At 56.9% G+C, this 20,092-nt stretch overlaps 1 protein-coding gene across 1 annotated transcript in view; it reads right to left on the reverse strand.

Annotated features, from left to right (window-relative positions):
- The window catches only part of LOC112117196 (mitochondrial import inner membrane translocase subunit TIM16), a 176,483-nt gene that overhangs the window by 92,622 nt on the left and 63,769 nt on the right, over positions 1-20,092 (reverse strand). The window contains exons 8-9 of the mRNA XM_029913503.1: positions 11,478-11,564; positions 9,491-9,573 (exon numbers count right to left, since the gene is read on the reverse strand). Of these exons, the coding sequence (XP_029769363.1) occupies positions 9,491-9,573; positions 11,478-11,564 (170 nt within the window). The remainder of the gene's footprint in view (positions 1-9,490; positions 9,574-11,477; positions 11,565-20,092) is intronic.

The following is a 20,092-nucleotide window of genomic DNA, read 5'->3' on the forward strand; positions in this document are numbered from 1 at the left end:
CAGCTTCCAGGGTCAGCAGGCCCTGAAATCCAGCAGAGCTCTTCTCACAGAACCTCCCAAGGGTGTAGGCAGACACCGCAGCGCGTGAATCAATTTGTTGGGACAAAGTACGGGAAACAGAGTGCAGGGAGTACTCCTGCCCTGCCCCCGGGAGACAGGCTAGGACGGAGCCAGCAGGGCTCTGGCTGCACTAGCTACAGCATGCGAGCTCCAGCACGACTCAGGGGCCAGAGGCTGAGCTGTCCAAGGCCTTGTGCACACTGGAGGGAGGATGTTTATAGCAGCAGCCGGCCAGTCACTTCCTTCCAGCTGTGACGGGCCCTGGGTCCTGCCCTGTTCACAGACTCACCCCGAGTAGAGCTACATTCACTCCCAGCATGCCCCTGTACGCCAACACAAGAGATGAGGAATGGCAGCTTGGGGAGCAAGCGGGTGGGCTAAGGGGCCAGGGGCACAAGACACCCAGCTGGAACCCAGGGCCATGGGGGCAGAGCCATGGGGCACCTAACTTCATTCAGGGCTTCCCTGTGTCCCACTGTGGCAGGGCTCAGTTCAGCAGTGACACACCTGGGTCCCAGGCCTGGCAGAACTCCTGCACTGTGAAACCCAGCCCTGTTCTCCAGGCCCTGCCGAGGCCTCTTAACACTTCCCTCAAGACCAAATAAGAGCTTCCCAGCGCCCCCCATGCCCACGCCAACGTCTCCCCTCCAAGCCGCTTCCCCAGCAGAACAGACACACCCAACACCAATGCTGCTCGACACTTGGTTAGCAAATGCTCCCTTGCCCGCCGCTCGCTGGGCCCTGCTCCACCAGCCAGTGCCTACCAGTTTCTTGGGGACCGGAGCGCAGAGAGGAGCGGTGGGTATGCAGAGTGGGCTGCAGCGCGTAACCCCGAGGAGGGTTTCTGGGCTGCCCTCGGGCCATGCCCAGCCTGGAACCCCATGGAACAAGACCAAGCCCTGGAGGAAGCCAGCTGCGCTTAGTGTTAGCCCTCACTTCCTCCTCAAACTCTCTGGCCGGTAGGAGGGACTAGAGAGGCTGGCAGTGCCAAGCAGTGGTTTCCTGGTTCCCTAAAGGAGGTGCCAGTCACCTCTTCCTGGCCTCACATGCCCCCCTCTGCCTAAGAGGAGCACATAGCCAGTGCCCAGGGGACTAAATGGGCCTCTCCCTGGGCACCAAGGGCTTTGGCCTGCTTCACACAGGGGCAAGGCTGGCCCCCTCCTGCTTCCTCCACCCAGAGTGACTGCCCCAAACTCCTGGCGACCAGCCCTGAAGTGAAGCCGGACAGTGTGGACAGATGGGGTCTTAGAGCCAGGCACTTGGTGGCTCCTGAAGATGAACTGACCTTTCAGCTGTGGTTTCCCCTGTCACTGTGGCCTCCTGGTTAACAGTGGCCAAGGGCGCTTCATGAACTGAGAAATCCTGGGTCCCGTGGCTGGAAAAGGGCTGTGGGGCACTTTCCTTGTTGTTCCTCGCAGGGGCAGGGCGATTCCAGCTGATTTTCCTCAGCTGGCAGTAATTGAGCCAAGGAGGGCACAGGGCAAGAGCAGGGACCCACCCAGAACAGCACCTGCCCCCACCTGGATCTGCACTTGGGAGGAAAAGACTCCAGCAAATTTCACAAGAGAACCTACTGCTCTCAGGGGAAGAGGCTGGCAGGACACAGTGGTTGTCCTGTTGCTCACCAGACAAGTGATCTAAAGAACTCAAAGTCACCTCACAGGGATTTTACAATTACAGGTGGGTAAGCCTAACTACAGTACCAGGCACATTGGTTGGAACTATAGTAAAGAACAGAATTGTCAGACACATAGATGAACATGATTTGTTGGGCAAGAGTCAAGATGTTTTTCGTAAAGGGAAATCATGCCTCACCAATCTATTAGAATTCTTTGAGGGGGTCAACAAGCATGTGGACAAGGGTGATCCAGTGAACATTGCGTACTTGGATTTTCAGAAAGCCTTTGACAAGGTCCCTCTCCAAAGGCTCTTAAGCAAAGTGAGAAGTCATGGGATAAGAGGGAAGGTCCTCTCATGGATTGGTAACTGGTTAAAAGATAGGAAACAAAGGGTAGGAATAAAAGGTCAAGTTTCAGAATGGAGAGATAAATAGTGGGGTCCCCCAGGGATGTGTACTGGAACTAGTGCTGTTCAACATATTCATAAATGATCTGGAAAAAGGGGTAGACAGTCAGGTGGCAAAGTTTGCAGATGATACAAAATTGCTCAAGCTAGTTAAGTCCAATGCAGACTGTGAAGAGTTACAAAGGGATCTCACAAAACTGGCAACAAAATGGCAGATGAAATTCCATGTTGACAAATGCAAAGTAATGCCCATTAGAAAACATTATTCCAACTGTACATACAAGATGATGGGGTCTAAATTAACTGTTACGACGCAACAAAGATCTTGGAGTCATGGATACTTCTCTGAAAACATCTGCTGAATGTGCAGCGGCAGTCAAAAAAGCTAACAAAATGTTAGGAACCATTAGGAAAGGGATAGATAATATGACTGTGAATATCACAATGCTACTACTATATAAATCCATGGTACACCCACACCCTGAATACTGTGTGCAGTTCTGGTCACCTCATCTCAAAAAAAGATATATTGGATTTGGAAAAAGTACAGAGAAGGGCAACAAAAATGATTAGTGGGATGGAACAGCTTCCATATGAGGAGACATTAAAAGGATTGGGATTGTTCATCTTGGAAAACAGACGACTGAAGGGGGATATGATAGAAGTCTATGAAATCATGAGTGGAGTAGAGAAAGTGAATAGGGAAGTGTTATTTACCCCTTCACATAACACAAGAACCAGGGGTCACTCAATGAAATCAATAGGCAGCAGATTTAAAAGAAAACAAAAGGAAGTATTTCTTCATACAACGCACGGTCAACCTGTGGAACTCTTTGCCAGGTGATGTTGTGAAGGTCAAAACTATAACAGGGCTCAAAAAAGAACTAGATAAGTTCCTGGAGGATAGGTCCATCAATGGCTGTTAGCAACCCCATGCTCTGGGTGGCCCTAAACCTCTGACTGCCAGGTGCTGGGACTGGACGACAGGGGATGGATCACTCAATAATTGTCCTGTTCTGTTCACTCCCTCTGGAGCATCTGGCACCAGCCACTGTCAGAAGAGAGGATACTGGGCTAGATGGACCATTGGTCTGACCCAGTGTGGCTGTTTCACCTAGTGCACGGCTTGCCCAGCTCAGTTCAGTAGGGAAAAGGATTCTACTTGGACCATCAGGCAGCAGAGAATTTTGTAAGGATACAGCCAATTGTATAGTCCCCACTCAGCTCTGCCGATGCCCCTCAATCCCAACCTGCAGCCCCACCCCCACCCCCACTATCCCAGGCCGGGCTCCCCACACAGATCTGCTGGTGCCCCTCAACCCCAACCCACAGCCTCTTGCTAGCCCAGCCCTGGCCAATCTTGAGCAGAGACACTGGCCAGGTCACAGCATGCGGTAGCTGTGTGACATGGACAAGCCAGCGCTAGGCTGAGACACCAAATCCCATTTCACGGGCAGCCCAGGCAGGTCAAGAAGCTGGCTCCCTGAAGGCATGAAGTGGGTGCAGCTGTGTGAGCCCCCCACTTCGGTCCATCACAGCCCACCTACGCGGAGGCCCCTCCAATCCAGTCACTGACAGCAGCTAGCGCCTTCTACTCAGTCCTCAGCACTGCGGGCCCAGAACCAGCCCAAGGAGGAGCCTTAAGCCGAAGGTTTTCAGCAGAGGAAAAACAGCATTTGCTTATCACATTTGCAAGTAACAAGCCAAAACCCTGCACTGGTTTGTCATTTCAAAGAGATTTAGAGGGAGGGGGGAGGGAGGAATGGAATCTCGCCTTCCTATTTCAGCCCAACTGCACTGCTTTCTAAAAACACCCCTCCCTCCCTCGGTTCTGCAGTGTGCATCCCGGGGGGACGGAGCCCCTGGCTCACCCCTCTTTAATCAGTTCGGCTCCTGACCCCTCAACTGCTCCCTCCCCCCAATTCTTTTTATCACCTCTGATTTCAATACCGCTGCGCCCTGTGAACCCCTGAAGTGACACACAGATAAGAGCCGCGCACACAGCCTTCCAGTCACATTCCTCCAGCACAGATAAAGCCCAGCAGCCAAAATAATCCCAGCCTGCAAAAACACAGCCGCGGAGCTGGAAGGCACTTCTGGATCTAATTTAGAAGCTGAATTCCAACCCGCCCCTCAGCTGCCTTCCTTAGCAATCCACGTGCGCACGCTAGCAGGGGCTGGGGGAGGCCTCGCCCAGTGTGCACTGGGCTTGCTGGATTCTAAGTACAGATATTAGATCCATTCTGCGCAGCAGCAGCAGCGGGTCTGGATTGAGGATTACTAGGGCTCATAAATCCAGAGTGGTTCTAAAGGGCCTTGAAACAAGAATCGGTTTAGGTGCAGAGGCAGATTTCTGGGGTCAGCAGCCAAAGGAACATTCAGAGATTTTTACTAATGCAAATTTCTTCTACTAAGACAAGCTCCTTAGCCAGATCTGCAGTCGACACAAGCAAGCAACCCTTTACTGGGAAGTGAGTTCTCAATGGGGTGTTGTAGAATAAGGACTGAGCAATAGAATACACAACAGACAGCAGTGCCCAGCACCCTTGTGCATGTGGGTATGTGATACCCCTGGGTGCCCGCAGAAAGCACCCCAGGGTGTGCAAGGAGGATGCCAGGCAGCCAGCTGAGCGACGGTAGCAATAGCAGGGTGCCCAGTTATGCTGGGCATGGGGAGCAGAGGGTCCAGCCATCCCAGCAGCACAGAGCAGCCTGCAAGGGGAGTGGTGCTGTCCAGGAGGTAATTGGGGAGAGGCCTTGCTAACAGCATCTTCCAGCCGCTGGCTGAGCTGTGAGGTGTCCGAGCCAGCAGCTCCCGCCATTTCTGGCCCCGTGTGCGGGGACCCAGCTTCCTGCTGGGCTATGCAGACACCTGGCAAATTATGGGCTTGAGTGTGATTTTGGAGGGCATTTCCTTCCCTCTCCTGCTGGAGCCAGGGGGCCCCTCGGAGCAGGAGCCTCAGTGCTGTACTTTCTTGCCAAGCTATTTCCTCTGGCCACCCCAAGGGAGATGCCAGCCTGGGGGTGACGGGAGAAGGTCTCCAGGCAGCAGGTGAGATCAGCCCGAGCGGTGCCCGTTCCTACAGGCCTGGCACCTACAGTCAGCACTCTCCCAGCGCCCCCTTGTGTTCCTGCAGGGAGCGGCAGAGCTGGCTCTGATGACGAGGATCCTCACTCAATTAGCCAAAATCCAAAAGTTTCCACCTGTTCTAAGTCGCACAGAACACTTCTCCGCTTCCAGACGCCGCTCCTCGCACGCCAAGGGAGGCTGTCTAGAAAGAGGGCCCGCCAGACCCACAGAGCACAGCACAGCTATTCTGATTGTTTCAAGCATTAGTGGATGTTTTGGGTCTAATCTTCCCTGCAGCTTTGGGAGCCCCAACCCAAAGCCTTGGGCTTCCCAATGAGACCCACAACACCAGACCCACCCAGCTAATTTAAAGATGAGTGTTAACTCTGAAGTGTAATGATAATGTTTTATGTGTCAGCTATTTCACTGCTGATCAAAGCACACGAGAAAGGAGAGACCATCTTCGGTCTGCTGTGAGGGGCAGCTTGAGTTCTCGAGTGCCCTAGCTTGTGGGTGGAGCCTGGGAGAACAACCCCCATACTTCTGACCCCTGAATTCAGGGAAGGAATGATTTGCTGTGCAGTCTCTCCCATCATCCCCTATAAGCACCTGCAGTGAGATCTGCCTAGAACAGACACTAGGGATGTAGTGTGGGGGAGCTAGAATGACGGGAAGAGTGAGAGAACGAGATCACCTGAGACCAGCGCCCAGCCTGAGACAGCAACAAGGCAGAGCCCCCGGGAATGGTCACTGTGCTGACACAGCAAACAGCCCGAGTCCTACTGCCCTGCAACCCCCTTTCCCTCCTGTGCAGCAGGGTGGGGGAGAGCTCAGCCCGACGGCCCGTTCTTCCTGAAGAGCGACCGGGGCAGCTCCCGAGGCGACCCGTGCCAAGCGACGACTGATGGATGCACCCCAAAATGCCTGTCAACAGGAGGGGGAGCCCAACCGTGCCTTCCCCACAACTCCCCGCAGATGCCTCAATCAAGGCTCGAGACAGCACCCGCTAATCATTGTGCTCCTGGGGCTGCCTCCCATCCCGGCCACGGCAGCAATGCTGTGCCCAGGAGACGCAGGGAGAGCCATTGCTAGGGGAGGAAGTAGGATGATCCTATGCTGCTCGTGTCAGGAGCCGCCTGACGGACGGCAGCCCTTGCTGCTGTGCTGTGCTGTGCTGGCGGGACACCCTTGCGATGCCAATTCACCACCCCACTCCCTGGCACCAGAGCCAAGTCTGCCCTGGCTCCCCCCCACGCATGACAGGCACGTCTGACCTCTCCTAGAATGGGCACCATGCCAGGCAGCACCCGCCATGACCAGCTGTATGTACGCAGGGGGTTGCCCCCAGGACACACTACCTTTCCCCCCTGCTGCAGCCAGCCCCAGCCCCCACTCTGAAGCCTGGCACCAGCCATTGCTATCCCAGACGTGGGCCGGGTACTGACCAGCATCCAGACACAGCCCCACACTGGCCACCCTCCAGCCACTGAAGAGGGCAGAGTCTAGCACTATCCTAAGCATGGGGAGCGGAGGGAAGGGGAGATACTGTATCCATGCAGAGATTCCAAGGCCAGACAGGATCAGTCTGCCCTCCTGTAGGACCCAGGCTGTTCAGCTTTGGACTGTGGTGAGGCATAATGCCAGATGCCTCAGCCTGCCTAGCACCACGACCCAGCTCCCCAGCAGCTTGGGGTAGAGGAGCCTGGCTTGGAGTGAGTGAGCAACAGAGAAATAAACTCAGATGTGTACCCAGAGGAACCCCCAACTCTCCTGCCCGACTCTCCGTCTCCAACTTCAAATGGGGAACAAATCCTGGATCTCCGGGCAAGGGGCTACAGGATGCCTATCTGAGAGCCCAGCCAGAAGGACAGGGAGGAAGACATTACCCCGGCATGCAGGTGATGGAGCAATGGGAGCGGAGCAGATCAGCAGCCCTTGCAAGGCTAGATGGTCACCCAGGAGATGTTCCTAAACCCCGTGGGACCCAGCCCCATGCCCACGTATGCCCTGCACGCCTGTGGGACAGAAAGCAGGGTAGCAAGGAGATGGCATGGGAGGCAGGTCTGCTCAATGGACCAGTGTTAACCCAGAAATTGAAACTTCTCATTAGCACAGAGAGCCCAAGCGTGCAACTGACAAGCAAAGGGAAACCGACCAGCCCTGCTGCAATCCCTCCTTTGGGGCAGGGCAAGAGCCCCCCAGCCCACCTGGCCCTCCCTTCAGGGTGGGTTTTTCTCCCCTGCAGATGAATTTCCTTCTCTAATTGCTGCTCTCTGTAAGGCCATAAATCCAACCCAGCGTGGGAGAGGTCACGCCAGGCTGAAGGGAGCACAGTCATCTCTGCAGTCCTGATGGCGTAGCCGTCTTCACGGCTTTTTTGGGGAGCGCTGACCCACCAAGGCCACGAACACGCCTTTCCCAAACAGCCCACAAGCAGGGGTGAGCAAATGCCATGTGCACCCCAAATCACCGCACGCGTCTCCAGGTGACGGGCGGACACAGTCCCACACACAGAACAGAGCAGGGAGCTGGCGGTTTGGGTCACTCACCCCATGGAATCTCCTTTTCTCCAAACATCCAACTCCCTGCATTTCCCAGACCCCGGCACCTTCCCCCAGCTGAGTGCCCCCACTGGCGCCACTAAAGTGCAAGGGTCACCAGTGACTCGACCTTGCCCAGCATTCCCAACAGAGGGGGCAAGGGGTGGGCATCCTTCCAAGGCACCCTCCCTCCAGCACTTCCAGTCGGACTGAACTTCGTGGTCCTACATAAGCCACTCCCGGGGCAAAGGGGAGAGAAGCCAGGCAGCTGGCTCTAGGGAATGGAGGACAGTATGACTGCAGCCTGCTCCTGGAGCCGCTGGCCCCTGCGAGACTGATCCGGGGCTTCAGTAGGGTACCCTGAGCATGTCCCCGTACATGGCAGAATTTCTGCTGGCACCTGCCGGGCCATGGCCAGGTGACCCCACAGGGGGATTTTGCTGTATGCTGGCCCAGAGCTGTGTGCACGGTCGGGGGCGTCTCTGAACAGCCAGAGCGCCATGAATTGGCTGCACAGGCCAGAGGAGAGAGATCTGCCCCGGAGGAGTTTCCCCAGCCAAGGAGATTTGAGGAAACCTGCCTCGTGCCGCACTTTCCCCCTGGCATCTGGCCTCCCCAGCACTCTCCTGCCCAGGACCCAGAGCGGGAGGCACTGGAGGTTTGCCCCCGGGTCCCAGCGAGCAGCGTGACATGGAGCATGCAGAGAAGATGTTATCCAGCGCTGCCCGAGCAGGAAGTACAGGGGAGCCGGGGAGACCCCCCCCCCCTTGTGTCAGTGTCCCTTTGACATTGCAGCAAGCAGAGACTGGCGTCATTCACCGGGCGCTGCTACACTGGGCCCGTCCTCCCCTGGCACCTGTGTCCTATTCAAACCCCCCGCAGGCATTGCCAGGCCTGCCTCTAGGCCAGCATCTCCCCCACACCTCTCCCCTGGCTTTGCCACACCTCCCCTGGCACCCACATCTCCCCCACGCCCCTCCCCGGTATTGCCACACCTCCCCTGGCACCAACATCTCCCCATGCCCCTCCCCCGACATTGCCATGCCTCCCCTGGCACCAGCATCTCCCCCACTCCACCCCCCAGTGCCCGCTCTTCACCCCACACAGCCGGGCGTTGCCGGGGGAGGGAAAGCGATTGCACATCTGGAGCACCGGGGCATTTCCAGTGGGCGGCCAGTGTCTGCTCATGCCCAGTGCCGGCAATGCGAAAGTTACAAGCCACCACGCGCATTTTCACTGCCTCTCACGGCAGGGGGCTCTGGACACACGGGTGGGCTGTTGGTCTGGCTAACACCACGCCCAGAGTCTGCTCAGGCCCCTTCATGGGCTGCACCAACCATCTTCTGCATCCCCCCAACCCCAACGGTTCAACACCAACCCAACAGCTCCTTCCCCTCCCTGCTCCGGCAGCTCATCCCAGACCTCCCACCTGGGACACCCAGCTCCAGTGCCTGCCACAGGGCCCAGCCTGCTTCCTGCAGCTCCCCCAACCTTCGTGTGCCCCTCAGGCAATCGCCTGCCCCTTTCCAGCTGGGGCTGATCATCCCCCGCCCAGGCCCAAGCATCCGTGCTTGGAGGGGCTCTGCCCCCAGGCCCGGAAAGGGGCTGGCTGCCTTGTTACGATGGGCAGCTGCAGCCTGGCACGTCTCACTGGGAACATCTCTCCTGGCTCGGCCAGATGCAACCCAACCCCAAACAGCACAGACCGAGCTCAGAGCCCCCCACCCCAGTAACTGTCAGCAGCACGGCCCATCAACCCCACCCCCAATGCCGGGACCGGGGGCCGCGCTCCTACCCTGAGGAGGTGTCCAGCGCGAAGGAGACGAGCGAGCTGCTGAATCGCCGTGTGTCCCACAGCTTCACCTCACGCTCCCTCATCTGCAAGAGCAGAAAGACACATGCTTATTGGTTGTGTACATGTACACACACACACACACACACACACACACACACACACACACACACGTGCGCATACAGACACACACATGGCCAGGTGCTGGGCTCCAAGCCACGGTGCTTTGGGGGCAGTACCAGCAGCTGCTGCAGCCAGAGGTGGCAATGAGACGGCCCTAGAGGCATAGCCAGTCCCGCGTGAAATACACGGAGCAGGGGTCACTCTCCCTCCCAGTGAGATCAAACCAGAGTGGCTCCCCCTGCCGTTTGGGGTTTTCCCTCCCCCAGGCCCACATGCAGGCATGAGCAGCCATCACAGAAACTGCAGGCCGAATGGCGGTTGGCTTTGAGGAGCAGGGACTAGAGCCGGGGGGCTGCAGGGCAGGGGCTTTCATGCTGAACCCCCAGCAAGGGGACACAAGCGGGAGCCTTTTTGTGGGGTAAGACACCAGGGAACCACCTCCACACAGGACTCAAAAGCAGCAAGTTCTGGACAAAAGTGAACATGGGCAACCCCAGTGCATCCTGGAATGGGCATAGGGGAGCCCTGGGCTATGCTGTGGGGGTGAGCAGGCAGCGAAAGCATGCAATCCTCTTTCCCTTTCTGAAAGGGACAGGCAGCCTGGGCAGGCAGTCATGAACACCTCCCCCGAGGAGAGGGGACCCCGATAAGGTGCATTGCATATGTACTGCATTCAGGGGAACGAGCTCCCTAGACAGCGAGGGCTTTGCCTGGAGCCCTCTCCCTGCATCTGATCGGCCTTCACCGTCTTCCACGGCACATGGCAGGCTCGGCCGCCCATCAGGCACTGTTCCAAGGGGAATCCATCCCCGTGGAGTGCACTGGCAGAGAGGCAGATACCGAGGGGTGAAGCCCTGCGGCTCCTGGCCATCTTCAGTGCAGCACTCAGTGGTGCCAAGGATGGGCAGTGGGGTCATAGGGGCCAGGAGAGCCGAGAGGTGACGGAGGCCGACTCCAAGCTGTTTCTCTCAAGCCTGCCCCGGCTGCTGCTTCAGTGGGCAGTGGTGAGCCTGCTCCTCCAGGCTCGCTGCTCACTTGCTTGCCACAGGTCGGGATTAACTACTCCCAATGGACTTTGTCGCTTTCCCTAGCTCCATCCTGCTGGCCCAGAGGGCGAAAATATGGGCACGGTGATGTGTCAGCAGCTGTCACTCTGTGCACAGGCCAGCGGGAGCGCTCAGATCCCGGCACGCAGGCAGCGTCCAGAGTAACCACTTGGCACATGGCGCTGCAAGCAAACGGCAGCACACACTGAGCTCAGGGGCTTTCGCTTGCACGTGGCCACTGGGGACGGAGCTCAGTACTAGCTCCCCACTCAGCGCGCCCTGCTCCAATGCAGCGTGGGCTCGGCCACGCTAGCCCTTCCCACAAGTCTCCTCCTGGTGTGCTCCAAGCAGCGCAGCTCGGCGCTGCAGCATATGGCAGAAGCAGGCAGTGCAGGGGAGCTGGGCTCGGTCTTGTCTAGCCCTGCTCAGAGCCCTAGGCCCCCTCAGATCTGCAGGTTCAAATCCTGGCAGGGTCACCTCGTCTCCTCATTCTCCCCAGGTGGTGAGAGCTCCAGGCAGCCCCTTGGAAGGGAAATGACGAAGTGTCGGCTTGGCTGTTCTACTTGGCTGCTACCGCTGCCAGGGAACTTGGAAAGCCCAAGAAATGGGTGCAGCACTCTGCCAATATTGCGCTTGCTCTCGCTCTCGGGAGAGCTGGCCTCCCCTACAGAACCAGCTGCCCCTCAGTGGGGAGGGACATACAGAGTGACCGGCAGGACCCACGGCACCATCTGCACAAGCTCTGCAGGAGCGAGGTGGTGGAAAGCCCCAGTGAAGGAACAATCCTAGCTAAGGGCACCGGGGCGAGCAGGGGGCCATACCTGGCTGAATCCTACGGAGAGGACATAATCGCTGGCGTTCATCCAGAGTAGCCTGGAATCCTTGTTGTTTTCGTGACCCTGGATGCTCTGAAAAACACAAAGGAGACCCAATGATCACTATTTGCACAGCACTGCAGAGCCGCTCTGTGCAGTGACTGAAAAGGGCACCCCTGGGTCTTTCCGGGACTCAGTTTACACACAAGTTTGATCTGCCAGCCCTGCATAATCCGGCTGGGAACCAAGAGCCAGGCTGGGTTCCTCACGTCTCGCTGAGCCCCAGTAATGAAGTCTCTCCCGTGACCTTCACTGGGTTTGCACACGTGTCACTGAGCTCAGCAAGCAATGCCGCTGCTGCTGCATGAAGCGGACCAGGCTTCAACTCCTTCCCCCGAGCCGGGCTGGCCGCGCAGGCCCACGGGAGCACTAACGGCACAGCTCTGGGCCAGTTTGTGCCACAGGAAGGGGCTGGTTTCACACAGTCACTTTTCCGAGCAGAAAGTTGCTGGCCAGTCTAACTCGGGAGGATGCACCATTCCCAGTGACAGGAACACAGCTGGGTGCAGCGGGGCTGGGAAGCACTACAGCCCCCACTCTGCACCCTGTCATCTCTGGTTGTGGTGCAGGAGATGGGGCGAGGGGAGGGGAGCACTGGCAGGAGGCTATGCCACGCTGGCAGTGCAGTCACACAGCCATGCAGCCCCTGCCCAGAGCAATGGCAGCGCAGCGAGGTAGGGAAGAGAGGAGCTTGTTTCATCCTAGGACTTTGCAGATGGTCTCTTAGCCCAAGCCCAACACAAAGGCCTTGTCTACTTAGCCAGCCCCAACACACACTGGGCCCCAGGCATGGCCAGAAGCTTCCAAAACCCTGTTCACCCCCCTACAGCCACGGAGGTGGTGGTGGTGGTGGTGGTGGGAATCTGAGCAAAGGCCAGAGAGTCGGGAACCCCTGCATCCCAGTCCTGACTTGCTGTGGCTTTGAGTAAAGCACAACCTCTGTGCCTCAGTTTCCCCAGTCAAATACCATTGGCCTAGCTCGCAGGACCGGCGAGGGCTAATGTTTGCATAGTGCTTTCAAGATGAAAAGCCCGAGTTAAAAAGCCTGGTTCTGCTCTGAGAAGTGACTATGTGAAATGGCCCCTTTCTGCTCGCTTGTGCACGCACCAGCTCCCCTGCCCACCAACACAACCGAAAACAGCTGTCTGCTTTGTCCCCCTGTTGGCTCTGCAGGGCCAGCCCAGCTCTGGGGGTGGGCTAGAGTCTATAGGGCTGGCAGAGCTCAGCTGGCGCATGGGGAAGGGCAGCTAGAGCACTCCAGAGCTCTCTCCTGCCTTCCAGCCAGCGGCACCTGTGCAAACCGGGAGCATGGCCTGGGCTCACAGGTATCAGGGCAGGCTCCCTGGGGATCCCAGGCCACGAGGAGAGCCCCTCCACGCCCTGGCACTGACCGCTTCTGCTTATTGCCAGCTGAGCCCACTCGATCCAGAGACAGTGAGACGCAGACACCCTCCCCCCGCTGCCATTTCCAAAAAGTCCCTTTCCAGAGGAAGGGCAGAGGATTAGCTCTTGTTAACCAGCTCTGGCTGGCTGCCACTCAGCAGACGGCCCCCAGCTGGGCCCTGTGGTTAGCGGCGTTCCAGCGGGGCGGATCAGCTGGTGCCCACCCCCATTACGCACCAGACGCTGGTTTCCTAGACTCTTATTGAGAAAGTTCCAGTTGTAAAAAACCCCAAACCACTAATGTTTTAAGCGCGTCAGGGAAAAGAAAGGCTCCTGCCAGGGCTAAGCTGGGAATGCAACTTCAGGAAGCTCCAGACACCAGAAGAACTCATTCTCTCCCCGAGAGCTCCCAGGCCTGAACTAGCAATTAACTAAGAGGCCAGCACAGCTCCATGTCATTACACCAAGCGGGCAGCGAACAGGCGCCGTTCAAATCCACCAGCCCCGCTCAGGCTAGGGCCGTCATCTCTCCCAAGCTCCCCTGGGCTGGGCGTGGTCCACGGCTGTGTGGAAATGCCAGTGTGGCAGGAAGTGGGGTTGGCGTTCTTCCACCCAAACCAGCTCCCGGACACAGCGTCCCAGGGCTGTGCTGCGGTGGGCCACGGATCACTCAGACGCAAGGTAGAGGTTGTGAGTGCCGGTGCTCTGAGGAGATCCCAGGGCCGACTCCGTCTGCAAGCCGCCCAGTGCTAGGGCCCGCAGCCCGAAGGAATCCCGGCTCAAGGAGTCCATTCGGCCTCCCTGCACTTTCAGCTGGACACAGAGCTGCCCTGGTGTTAGCTCTGCTGAGAAATGGACCTGCCCTTTCAGCGCGGCTAATGCCAGCTCTGGCAGGGTTTGCAATGCTGGGGCCACCACCACAGAGCTGGAAATCTAGCACGATCGTCTATCCCTGCCCCGCGCAGGCCTGATAGACGTGGTGTTAGAAACCCAAGTGGCACCAGCAGTACCCTACGCTGGGGCTCCCGATGCTGCTAGCACCGGCATTGGCAAATGCACATGCACCCTCTGCCTAGACACTGCAGGACTGAGAGTCAGCCCCTGGGTCGAGCACAGAGCTGGCAGCAGGAGAGCTGTGCCCTGGAACCCAAGCCCCACAAGTGGCTGCTGCTGGCCCCGCTGGCAGGAAGCGGCTGGGCTCTGGGGGAAGGAGCTGCTCTCGGCTTGTTCTGTTTGCAGTGGAGGGGGACTGATCGCACCTTCAGTGATGCGCAGAACTAGACACCTCTACGGCTTCCCCCTGCCACTGCCCAGGTCACCTACAGCAGCCCATGGATTGGGTCAGGGGCTCAGTATTAGCCCTGGGCTCGGGCACAGCAGCATCCTGCATGGCATCACGTGCCAATGCTATGGCATCGCACAGGAAGGAAGCGGGCTAGTGGCGCTGCTCCGAGAGGGGAGCCCACACAAATCCTTAGATCCACTGGCACAAACAGAACAGAGATCCCACCTCCCCCCTGCAGAGACTGCGTGCAAAGCCAGGGAGCCACTCCACCCTGAATGGCTGTACAAGGTTGGAGTGCCCAGGCCTGGCATGCACCATGGGGCAGCACAGCCAGCCAGCAGGTGCAGGGACCATGGGCCTCCTGGGGGTTGGGGCGTCCTACAGACTTACAGGCTAACACACGGCAGAGATTTCATTTCCCAAGAGAACAGCTTCTGCCTGCAAAGGGGTTCCCAGCTTAGCCACTGCCCCAGTGTCTCGGGGAGCCACAGGCATCCATCACCCCAAGGAGCCATGAGCACTGGTAAGCTTATGCTGCCCACCCCTGCGCTGCCCCACGCTGGACACAGCGAGCTGCCCCAGTGAGCGTGGCTGTGTCCGGGTCTTCCTTGGGTCCCACACGCAGCCCTGCAATGTGCCGGGGTGCAGTGGAAGCAGACCACACGTGCTCGTTTGGTCCGTGGTAGTGGCACCCAGCCCCCACGCCAAGGGACAGCACAGCTCATCCTGCTGGGTTTGCTCCAGTGGATGCTCCGTATGGCCCTGCAGCTCCTCCCCCCACGGGCACTACCCAGCTCTGAGCGTTGCCTCCTCGGGCAGCCGACATGCAGCCGATTTTAACACTTGCCCTTTGTTCTGCAGCTGCCCCCACGGCTTCCTCCTCTCTCCTGCTGGCCCGGAAAGGCAGAGATGGGAGCAGGCCAGGTCTGCAGACAGCACAGGACTGTGGTCCCTTCCACACTGCCCAGCCACCTCCACCCAGCCTGCCTCCCCCATAGCACGCTGGGGCCTCAGGAAGCGGGTTCTGGGGAAGGAGGAGGATTGAGGGCAGGAGGGGGAAGGGGACAGGGTAACCTGCTGCGTACCCAACGAAGGCCTCGTGTTCTCTCCGGAGCATGGGCCATAGTGCCCGGGGAGCACCCATGCTCTGCCGTGGCGACCCCAATGCACGCAGCTCACTGCTGCCTGGGATGCTCAGCGGCAGCCTGCCCCCACCCCTCACTCCCCAGCCGATGGCGTGCGCCCATTCAGCAAGGAGGCCAGGCCCAGTGACCGCGCTGGTCCCCTTAGAATCCATGAACAAGCAGCAGAACAGGGTTGAAGCCGGAGAGCCCGAGGGCTCCTGCAGACCCAGCGCAGAGAACCTGGGCAGCCCCACCACACCCCTCCAGAGCCCGCTCCCCGGTCCACCCCACATGGGATCTCCACAGACCCAACAGACACGCTTCCAGCCCTGGTAATGCAGAAATGCTTTGCCCCCCGAGCGCCTTCCCTCAAGCGCTCTGCAAAGGGGGTTTGACCCCAGTTTTCATACTTGGGAACACTGAGGCATGGGCTGGGTGCACCCTGCCAAGGTCACACAATGGTAGCAGCAGAGCCTGGGACAGCAGCCAGCCCGAGGGGGAGGGAGGGCACTAGATACAAATGCCCAGCCATCATACCACAGTGTGACACACCTCTCCTTCCAGAGACGAGGGGGAACCACACCGACAGCCGATCACACCACCAGTGCAGAGGGGGGCTGGCTGCCGGCGACTCTTCACCCACCGAGTTATAACGTCAAAGCCAGAGGCTGCGGGGAGCAGCCCCCCTGCGAGAGCCCAGCTGAGGGGACAGCAGGTTTGGGCTTTGAAGACCCTAGGTGCTGAGTTTGGAGCTGTGCTTCCTCCCCAGGTCCCCGTCCCAGCGGTGACGTTTCACAGCACATGGGCTCAGTGTTCTCCATAGGATCCGCAGTGCTGGGCACAACCGACCCCAGAGCCACTCAAACCACTCGGCAAATTCATTGACAGCAAGATCCTTCCCTTCTGGGAATCCCAGGCATTGCGGCTCCCTGCACGGGCTGGCCAAGGAGGGTTCATAGTTAACAACCGCTCTAATGTCGCCAGACCCAGAGTGCCTGTGACAGGGTGCTACACTGAAACAAAGGCCGTTCCGGAGCTCCCCCGGGCTGCACTCGCCTGCACGCTCAGCACTGCCAGTTCCAGCACCTCGAGAGCCTTGAGGTGGATGTGGCAGCCAATGGGAGGCTCTGGCACCGCTGCCCTGTTGGATGAGGGGTGTGATATACATGGCAGATGCTCAGCTGGACAGACAGTTGGGATCCTGCCAGCGCCCTTATGGCTCTCTCATGTGACCCAAAGGGGCCAGTCCAGTAGGAGCCACGTGGAACTGGTCCCAGGCGGATGCTCAGGTCTGGATCCTGGTGCACAGGGAGCTGGGGGGAGGAGTGTTTCTGGGGACGAAAGGGGCCCTTCAGAGGCGACGAGCAGGATACACTGCACAGCTGGTAGCACGGACAGTAGTCATACGGCCTAGCGAGGGGCTCCAAAGCCCACCGTCCAGCAGGGCTGTGGGGCTGGGTGAAGGGCTTGCGAGTCCTGGGACCGGGCAGGAATTCCTAGAGGACAGCTCTGTTGCAGGCTGCGTGCAAAGCGAAGGGATGAATCCACCGGCACTGGCAGGCTAGCAGATGGGAAAGGGGCAAGCCAGGGAGGGAGCTGTTCACTCCAGCAGAGAGAGATTTTTGGAAGGAGAGAGGCAGCAAGCGGCCCCTTGTGTTATTAAACCAGGAGGGGGCCTACAAGGGGAAACAGACAAGCAGGAACTTCCATGTCCATGGCCTAAGTAGTAAGAGGGTGATTAAAGGGGCAGGGCTGGCCCCTTGGGAGGCCCCCTCCCACCCCATTAGACACAGACCCTCCAGGTGGGGGCACACAGGCAGATCAGTTAGGCCCAATGGTGACTTTGTTTCATTAGAAAAGAACAAAACATCCGGACTAATCTGAAAGGAAGGGGGGTTCTGCTCAACAGCAGCAATGATGGTTTGCGGCTCTTTTCCCTCGGGGAGGAAACCTGGAACCAGGGATTTCCCTACACCCAGGGCCAACGAGAGTGGGGGGAAGCCGGTACAAATTACTGGGGCCTGGCTTCCCCCGTCGCCTTACCGGGACCCGGCGGTCTGGAAGGGGGCCCGGCACCCGGCTCCCCTCCCCCCCCGTCAGCCCTGTTTAGCTGGTCCGCCTTTGCTGGGGGGCCCGAAAAAATTTTTTCACTGGGGCCCGAACCCGCTCGCGGCAGCCCTGCCTACACCTGAACTCCCCCCCAACTCCCAGTGGTTAACTAGTTACTATCAACTCGCAGTGTTGCCAATTTAGTCATTTTCCAACTAGATCGAACGGTTTTAATTTTCTAGTTGGAAAACAATTCCATTTAGTTGGTGGTTAGAAATCTGAACTGAAATGGAAACATTACTACATACTTTAAAAGCAGATATATGATCAAATACTTGTACCTGAAAAAGCATAATAGGTTTGAAAAGTCTGAACAAAGACAAGCTTCCTCACAGAGCTGCGTTTGTTCTGACAGTATCGGCGCGTTCGTTTCGGCGATGCTGGCCGACCTAATTGTTTCAAATGATGATTTATAAACAACAATAAATCATCAGAAATTCAAATGCTGGTGTTTATTGGTGTTTTATGATGTTTAAAATGTGGGGCCGAGAGGTAGCGCCGAATCACCTTGCCAACGAAAACGTACGAAGCTGGCCAGAGAGTGAGCTTAGCTCCTCTTTTGTTAGTGAAATTCCATGACAGTTTATGCACATATAGAAGGAATTAACATAATTTCTTGTTCTTGGGACAACTAGATTAGTATGTTTTAGGGACTTGGCTCCAGAATGCTAGATTTGTGACTGGGAAACTTATATCAATATACGTTTCCTAGGAGGCCAAGGTTTGTAAAATGCATTATTTGCCATGGTCGTTATCTCACCTCGGTGCTATCTCGAGAGGTCGTTAGCTCAGGGAGTTTCTGTCCTAAACATTTTTATTATACTATAATTAATTTTTCACAGGTCAATTTAAATTAAATACATTTTAAACATCTTTTGTTTTAGAAATCGAAAACTGTCATGTGTTTTTCACGTTATTACTTTGGTGCCACCCCACCTTTGCCCTCCTGGTCTCATTCCCCTCCGCCCCCCGGCCTGCACCCCCCCTGCAAATTCAAACACCCCTTCTCCCATCAATTCCTGGGGAAAACGCTGCCTGGACCCAGTGCCCGGGGATCAGAACAATACACTGGCTGTGAACGGGCAGGGACTCGGACCATTCTGGCCAAGGCACTGCAGTGACCAGCGCAGATGCAGCCAGCGAGAGGCAAAGGAGACGGTCGGCTTCCTAGCAGCGCCCCTTTTCTACACCAAAGGTCTCTAACGCACGCTCAAGGTCTCAGAGGTGGGACCTGCGTACTGCACGGAGACGACGCTCTGGGGAAATGGAAGGAAAGTGAAAGGAGATTTGTTTCCATCCAGATTTTCCCCAGTGAGCATTTCACATGGGGGGCGGGGAGGGGGGGGAAATCAACCCCCCAACTTACATCAGTTGGGAAATGCTGGCACAGACCCTGGAAAAATCATAGAGCAGGTCCTCAAGGAATCAATTTTGAAGCATTTAAAGGAGAGGAAAGTGATCAGGAACAGTCAGCATGGATTCACCAAGGGGAAGTCATGCCTGACTAACCTAACTGCCTTCTATGATGAGTTAACTGGCTCTGTGGATGAGGGGAAAGCAGTGGACGTGCTATTCCTTGACTTTAGCTTTTGATATGGTCTCCCACAGTATTCTTGCCAGCAAGTTAAAGAAGTATGGGCTGGATGAATGGACTATAAGGTGAATAGAAAACTGGCTAGATCATCGGGCTCAACGGGTAGTGATCAATGGCTCCATGTCTAGTTGGCAGCCGGTATCAAGCGGAGTGCCCCAAGGGTCGGTCCTGGGGCCGGTTTTGTTCAATATCTTCATTAATGATCTGGAGGATGGCGTGGATTGCACTCTTTGCAAGTTTGCAGATGACACTAAACTGGGAGGAGTGGTAGATACGCTGGAGGATAGGGATAGCATCCCGAGGGACCTACACCAATTAGAGGATTGGGCCAAAAGAAATCTGATGAGGTTCAACAAGGACAAGTGCAGAGTTCTGCACTTAGGACAGAAGAATCCCATGCACTCCTACAGACTAGGGATCGAGTGGCTACGCAGTAGTTCTGCAGAAAAGGACCTAGGGGTTACAGTGGATGAGAAGCTGGATATGAGTCAACAGTGTGCCCTTGTTGCCAAGAAGGCTAACGGCATTTTGGGCTGTATAAGTAGGAGCATTGCCAGCAGATCGAGGGTCATGATCATTTCCCTCTATTCGGCATTGGTGAGGCCTCATCTGGAGTACTGGGCCCAGTTTTGGGCCCCACACTAAAAGAAGAATGTGGAAAAATTGGAAAGAGTCCAACAGAGGGCAACAAAAATAATTAGGGGGCTGGAGCACATGACTTATGAGGAGAGGCTGAGGGAACTGGGATTATTTAGTCTGCAGAAGAGAAGAATGAGGGGGGGATTTGATAGCTGCTTTCAACTACCTGAACGGGGGTTCCAAAGAGGATGGATCTAGACTGTTCTCAGTGGTACCAGATGACAGAACAAGGTCTCAAGTTGCAGTGGGGGAGGTTTAGGTTGGATATTAGGAAAAACTTTTTCACTAGGAGGGTAGTGAAGCACTGGAATGGGTTACCTAGAGAAGTGGTGGAATCTCCTTCCTTAGAGGTTTTTAAGATCAGGCTTGACAAAGCCCTGACTAGGATGATTTAGTTGGTGTTGGTCCTGCTTTGAGCAAGGGGTTG

This window comes from Terrapene carolina, unplaced genomic scaffold (genome assembly GCF_002925995.2).
Source record: "Terrapene carolina triunguis isolate 2854851 unplaced genomic scaffold, T_m_triunguis-2.0 Scaffold695, whole genome shotgun sequence".
Lineage (NCBI taxonomy): Eukaryota > Metazoa > Chordata > Testudines > Emydidae > Terrapene > Terrapene triunguis.